At 40.3% G+C, this 7,500-nt stretch overlaps 2 protein-coding genes across 2 annotated transcripts; both read right to left on the minus strand.

Moving 5' to 3' along the window:
* Positions 1–699: 699 nt before the first annotated feature.
* LOC104808807 (probable inactive receptor kinase At1g27190) lies at positions 700–2,938 on the minus strand. Its single transcript, XM_010534623.2, has one exon. The coding sequence runs from the start codon at positions 2,733–2,735 to the stop codon at positions 897–899; it is 1,839 nt and encodes a 612-aa protein (XP_010532925.1). The 5' UTR covers positions 2,736–2,938; the 3' UTR covers positions 700–896.
* Positions 2,939–3,836: 898 nt separating this feature from the next.
* Positions 3,837–6,675, minus strand: LOC104808819 (microtubule-associated protein TORTIFOLIA1-like). Its single transcript, XM_010534634.2, has 5 exons — positions 5,751–6,675; positions 5,503–5,641; positions 4,892–5,388; positions 4,285–4,574; positions 3,837–4,181 (listed from the first exon to the last, which is right to left on the minus strand). Exons 1-4 carry the CDS (start codon positions 6,585–6,587, stop codon positions 4,440–4,442), a joined length of 1,608 nt encoding a protein of 535 aa, XP_010532936.1. The 5' UTR covers positions 6,588–6,675; the 3' UTR covers positions 3,837–4,181; positions 4,285–4,439.
* Between the last annotated feature and the right edge of the window lie 825 nt (positions 6,676–7,500).

Raw genomic sequence — 7,500 nt, forward strand, 5'->3', positions numbered from 1 at the left:
AAAAAAAATACATATACCACATATGCATATAAAACATATATATATATATGTATTATATATATGTGTGTATATATATAAATATGTTTATATATGTGTATATATGTATAATGTGTATAATTTTATGAATATATATAATTTTTAAAATTTTATTTTTATTTTTATTATTTTATTTTTATTTTATATTAATTAATATTATTAAATATTAGGGATTGATGATGTTGCAGATGACTAGGATGCCATGTCAGCATTAAATAATATTGTTTTTCGTTCAGGGTTTTATTTGCTAATTTTTAAAAGTATAGAGTTTTAATTGCCAATTTTTAAAAGTACAATGTTTTTTTGGATCAAAAAAAAGTACAGGGTTTAAATTGCGACGAGAGAAAAGTACAGGGTTTTAAATGGAATTATCCCTATATATATATATATATAGTATCTTAAAGAAAAGAACAAGTAATAACAGACAGAAGTAGGCATTGGCTTTTTGCCATCTTCACCCACCATTATTACATTACCATAACTCTCTGCTCTGCTCTATGGCAAGAACCTCCCCCCAAACCCAAAAGGACATTTGCCTAAGAAGATGAACAATCCAATCCAACAGACAGTCACTGTTTAATCAGCTTGCAGTTCAGAATCCTTCACCAGCAGCAGCTTAAACATCAAGAGCTTGTTAGTTTTGTAACAAACGATTACCAGAGATTAGGCAGATTTCTTTTCATTTCCATCAGAGCTAAACACTCCAAGAGGATGTACAGAAGAATTATACTGATACATGACAAAGACCATTAAAACAGGGGGGGAGGGGGCATGGTTAAAGTGAGAACAACAGCCATGAGAGCAGAGAACGAGGAAAAAGGAAAAGCCTTTCGATCATTTCGTACAAAAGTGTAGATGCTTTACTCCTGGTCTTGTTTGTTGAAGATGAGCGGAAATTCGTTGTAATGCTCGGACAGACCATGTTTATCTGCCATGTTCTTCAGAGATTCGTAAACCTGGCACATTGATGGCCTTTCCTTCGGTCTGGAGGCCACACAGCTACATGCCACTCTCAAAAACTGCATTATCTCATCATCATAGCCTATACCATATATGCTTTTGTCAATAGCTTCTTTGCTTCTACCAGTGCTCAAATACTGGCTCACCCAGTCAACTAAGCTCCCTTTAAACCCTAACCCTTCCTCTCCATTGTTGATAGAGAGAGGTTTTTGCCCAGTAACCAACTCCAGAAGCACGATTCCAAACCCGTACACGTCCCCTTTGAAGGAAGCGACCATCGTGCTCGAGTACTCAGGAGCCACGTAACCTAACTCACCCAGATCACCATTGTTGAACGAGCTATCGTTTGAGTTACGAGAAGCCACCAACCTTGCCAAACCATAATCAGTAATCCGAGCATCGAAATCTTCGTCAAGCAGAATTACATTGGAACTAATGTACTGATGCATATACGGAGGTTGGCAACCATGGTGCAGCCAAGCTAGCCCTCTAGCTGCACCAACTCCGATCCTAAGCCGTGTTGGCCAATCTAAACCACCACCAGCTTGATGACCGCCATTGCAGAATCCATCGCCGTGCAACTGAGAACACAATGTTCCATTGGGCATGTGCTTGTAAACCAACATTCTCTCATCTTCCACAACACAAAAACCTAAAAGCGGCACCAAATTCGGATGCCTGAGCTGACCTAACCTATTCAGCTCCGACCGGAACTGCTTCTCAACGAGCCCACAAGAGCTAAGCCTCTTGACTGCAAGTGCAGACCCATCAGGCAAAACAGCTTTGTAGGAGACCCCAGTTCTCGAGGAAACAACTACATTTCCCGTGTTAAAATTGTTCGTAGCCGCCATTAAATCAGCCAATTTGACCTTTACAATTGGTTTCTGAAACAACGTTACCTGAACGAGCTTGTGTGATCTCAGTAAATCGATCCAGTCACCATCTTCCTTAGATTTTCCAACGCCGTAACCTGTCTTATTCCTGCTACCGTCTCTGATGAAGAACCACCACAGTATTGCAAAACCCACGACCAAGGACCCAACAGCACCGATAATGCCGGCGACTATGATAATTGTAAGATTTTTACCGCTCAACGAGCCGCATCCCGACAAGGGTTTCCCGCAAAGGCCGTCATTTCCGCTGAAGTCGTCTTTACCGAAATGGGAAAGCTCGGAGGGAATTGATCCGGAGAGATCGTTGTCGGCGAGAGAAAGACGCCTGAGTCTGTCCAACCGACTGAGCTCCATGGGGATCGAACCTGACAGCTTATTTTCGTCAAGAATCAAGCTGTTCAAGAACTTGCACTCCACGATCTGGGACGGGATCGAACCGCCGAGTTTGTTGCCGGACAGATCCAAAGTGACCAGATAAGGCAACCATGAGCAGATTTGCGAAGGAATCGGTCCTGAAAGACCATTGTCGGAGAGATCCAGATACTGCAAACTGCGACAGAACTTGAGCGACTCGGGAATCTGACCCGCGAGTTGCATGGACTGGAGCTGCAGAGAGATAATGCGATTCTCCTTTTCGTTCCAGCAAGAAACGCCGGTGAGCTTGCAAATCGAAACCGCCGAGGAGCTCGAGTTGGAGAAGGACCAGCCACCAAGTCGACCCGAGGGGTCTTGGAGCGAGTTCTTGAGGCCTTCGAGACACAGCACATCGTCTTCAACAGAAGAACACAGGAAAGGGCAAACAAGTAGAAGACAAAACAAGGTAATGGATGTCGTCTTCTTCTCCATTGATGCTACAGATCTATTCTCTAGGGGAATTCCACGGAGGAGAAGTACAGGGACTACTTCAATGGCGGAAGAACGGCCATTGACTGTGCAGTTTTGTGGAAGGCACACCACTTTCGAAAAAATATATATTTTTTAAAATTCTTTTTTACTTTTTCCCGTTTTGACGTTATGTTCTACTTTAGTGGTTTTTGTCCGGGGGAAGAATCATAACGAAACGACGCCGTCAAAGCCTGGAATGGGGGAACTATATATCACAACCTGGTTTGGCATTTTCATGTTTCGATCGAAAAGGAAAGCTATATATATATATATATATATATATATATATATATATATATATATTCTTTTTGGTAATTATATACTTTCTTTTACAACGAATAATTGGATTTGTGATGTATCCGCCACAAATAAAAAGGATGAATATACAAATGTTGTCGTGTAAGCAATAATACTACCAGACCAAAACAGTCCATCCAATTTAATAAACATATCTATACAAAAGGACTTCCTTAGGTATGTTATGTATGATGTTATATAAAATTATATCGAGTTTAGGGTTAATAATGTGTTGCAGAATTTTTTTAATATAGATCTTTAAATTATATCAAATATTTATGAAAAAAATCTTGAACTTTTTAATACTATCCATCTAAAACATTAACTATTTATAAATCCAAATAAATCTCTATCTTTAAAAGGGACATCCAAATAATCTTTATTTTTTTTTATAAAACCTCTTCAATTATTCGCAAATCTAAATCTAAAGAAAATATAAATAAATATCCAAAAAATTTTGTATAATTTTTTTATTAATTATCAAATCATAAATATATCAAACTAATAAAATTATAATCGATAATTGAAATGTCTTGTTTTTTAAATATATAGTTATTCACAAATCCATAAATCTCATATTTAAAAAATATAAAAACTATTATATTTATCGTTTTAACTTTTCGATTTAAATTTGTGAAACATATATTTCGACATCAAATTATTATTATATTTATATTTATATCGAATTGAAAATATATAGATTAATAAAAAATTATGTTTAATTTGAATTCTGGATGATTAAAGTTTTAAATGGATGGCTCGCAGTAGTTAAAAGTCTTTTAGAATATATTTTTTTAAACAAAGAAAAATGAAAGGGTTTGAGTGGGCGAACGGGCCACGGGGATGGGTCCTGTTTCATAAATCTCTAAGAAACAGGACCCATCCATGCCACTTGTCTTTGATTCTCCCGCTACTCGGCCCAATCAATCATGTTCGTTACACCTTGTCGATGTGAAGAAGTAGCTCGATGGATGTGAAGAAGTGGCTTCAGATGTGAAGAAACATGACGTTAAACCATTAGATTTGGGACGAAACCTTACGAAAAGACATGCCACGATCCAGACTTCGCTCTTCCTTGACCAAAATACGATCACCCATCATGTAGATAATCTGACATAAACAAGGGGAAAAGTTATATAAGGGTGGGTCTCAGAGATTCGAAGCTACAAAATTCGATTTTTTTTTCTTTTAATAGATGAAGTTTTTTTTTTACCTGGCTATTGGATTCAGTTTGAGTATATAGAGTCCTGGAATTGACTTTTTGGCTTGTCCTGTTCTGAAAAAAAACCAGAACCTTCCTCTCTGATCACCGTTGCAGAAGACAGTGTTCATCCTCTGTCTTCGGACAGAACTTGGGACTTGAAAGAGTTATGCACATGTGTTCTTGTGGACTCTCCCGCTTGATACTGCCAAGTCGCACGACATTTCATCCAACGCCACCTCTAGGCTGCTTACCCGTGATTCGAGAGACTGGATACCACTCTGCGAACTCCCGATGAATTTCTATTTTTCAAATGAAAAAGAAAAGAGTTTCCAAGTCAGGGGGTAGAGCCATAGAACATGTATAGAACCGGGTAAGCAAATTTCAACACAATCCAGAAGCTATAAAACCAGCATCAATAATGGGTACATTAACCGCATCTTGTTGAGTTTGTTCGGTAGTCTCATTTGCTATTAAGCAAGTTCTTGGTATCAGGGAAAACATTCATTTCATGGATATTTGTCTAAGAGCATATGCTTGTCTGTCCAACCAAATGGATAGATGACGAATAAGCTTACTATTGGACTCTGGAATGAGACGTTCTTGAAGTCGGAAGTACCTGAAGGAGGGCTAAGAGATCTGATTGCTGGTTCTCAATCTGAGCAAGCTGTTCACGTATCAAAGACAAGTCCTCGCCATCTTTCTTAGTCTCATCGGCACCAGAAATGCCATTATCATTGCATGGGACAACCCCGTAGCCAGACCTCAAACCACCAATCCGATGCACCTTATCATCCCGGTTTTTCTCGAAGACAGTATTTTTAATAATGTCCGGGCCCGAGTTCTCCTCCTCTGATTCTACAGTTCCCCAGTCCAAAGATTGGGTCGAGGAATGAGATCTTGGTCCCTTGCTGGAGACCGCTAATGAATTTTTATGTCCTTGGTTAGTTCTTGAAAGATTCTCCTTTTGTCCCGTTGCAACATACGATCTGCTCAAAGGCAAGGATGGGGACCTCTTCATTAAGGGAGTTGCTTTCTTTCGTCGAGGGGTCTTGAACCCAGCATCCATTGAAGAACTTCTTGAGAACGAGGAATTGCATCCAATGCTACCATCATCTGAACCATATAGTAGATGCAAGAATGAGAACTGTCTAATGCAACTCACTAGTTACAAGTAGATTTTGATGTACAGAGGCATGTAACCAAAGGAAATTTCTCTCTGCAACATACCAGTGGAAGATCTAGATGGAGATGGAGATGGAGATGGAGATGGAGATGGAGATTGAGATGAAGAGGACCCGTCAGTATCACTTGGAACTTCCTTCCATAGCTCCAGCGCCCGATTCATAGTTTCTCTGACAATTTTCACCTGAATCATGGAATCCAAAAACGTCGAAATCAGATTTACATTTTCTCACCAACCAAACGAAATCCTGCATCTGTCCACGAGGTCTGGGTTCGATTCGAGCAACGATTACCTTGTCAAATCTCCTGCTCTCCAGAGTCGCCACACAGATCTTCTTATACAGTGGTGCTAAATCCTCCTCCACCATCGCAACTCTCCCCAATGCATCCGCCGCCGACTTCCTCGCTGCCCACTCGTCGCTGCTCAGAAATTCCATCAGCGACGGAACCAACCAGTCCAAAACCGACTTCGTTCCCGCTCCGCCGGCGCCGATTACGCTCCCTACACTGGCCAACAGCGCCGCCTTCGCCTTGAAAGCCTCGCTCTTCAGCAATTTCCCCATCCTCGGCAGTGCCTTCCTCAGCTGCTCCGCATCCGGATCATCCGCCGCCTCCACGGCAGCCGCCAAGCACATCGCCGCCCCGATCTGGGCGTTGGAGTCACCCTCCTGGACTAACGTATCGATGAGCGGCTTCGCGACGGCGGCGTACGGCTGGTGCGTAACGTGAGCCGAAATGTCCGCGGCCGCCGCGACGCAGGCGGCGCGAACGGAGGAATCCGGATCTCGGAGACGGCGGATTACGGTGGAGACCATCTTGGAGAGGTGAGGGGAGAGAGAGTCGCCATGGGAGCGGGAGAGAAGCGACAAGATAGAGACGCACTGCTTCCTCACCGAAGGTCTGCACGAGGAATCCGTGCTGTGGAGGCAGTTGAGAAACGAAGAGAAGGAATCCTGAGTGAGATTTCTCGCGATGGACTCGAGCTCTGCGGAGGCAAGAGCCAAGGTGTCGCGGTCGGCGAGTTTGTTGAGACAAGCGATTACTTTCTGCTTGAGAACCTGATTCGACGGCAGCGTAACCGGAGACGGAGACGGCGGAGGACTCGCCGGAGAACGCCCGTGAATCGACATTTTTTCCGATTTCCGATTCTGAAAAGTTAAAATTTTATCGCATTGAGTATCAGATAACCGAATACGGCGGCAGAGAGTTGCGATGTGTGCAGACTCGGTAATGGCTTTTTAAATGCCAACGAGAGAGAGAGTGGGAATCGTGAAAAAAATATTATATTTTTTATTTAATTCTATTGTTAGTTTTTTTTTTGCTGATTTAAGTTATTGATATAATTAAGTCCAAAATAGGAATGTTTTTCTCAGGACAAAATGTTTGTGAAATTGGAAACCAGTGTCTTGTTTCCTAATATAATTATTTTTTTCTTTATATGCCATTATAACCATTTAATTCCTATTCATATACTATAAAAGGCATTGGAAATATAAATGACATGCATGCATGCAACCAAAGGTATTAGAAATATCATTCAATTATTATAGGAAAAGATCATTAACTTATTTATAATAAATGAAAAACTTTTTCTCTGAGTTATCTTTATTTAATTATCTGAAAATATATTATTATTATTATTACTACTATTATAGAAATTAAAATACGACAAAAAAAAGCAGGCATCGGAATATCCCAACTGGACAGCCTTGGATTTGGAACAATTCCAATTTTCCAGTGATTAAACGATTTTTTTTAAAAAAAGGTATTGTGTTTCTTTCGGATAAGTCTCTTTGACTTTTGACATTTTTAGAACATTAATAATTAATTAATATATTCATATTATTTTATCAAACGAAATCGTGACCGTAGTTTTAAATAAATTCGGAGTGAATTTTCGGCACCCATGACACGTTTCATGGCGCATGGAGAGATCTCTATTTGTTTCATGGACTCCCATCACCAATTAATGAAACAAAAATTCAAACATCTTCGATAATTTTGTTTTGCCATACTTTATATTTAGGGGTTGAACGAAGGAAC

Source organism: Tarenaya hassleriana, unplaced genomic scaffold (assembly GCF_000463585.1).
Source record: "Tarenaya hassleriana unplaced genomic scaffold, ASM46358v1 Cleome1, whole genome shotgun sequence".
NCBI lineage: Eukaryota > Viridiplantae > Streptophyta > Magnoliopsida > Brassicales > Cleomaceae > Tarenaya > Tarenaya hassleriana.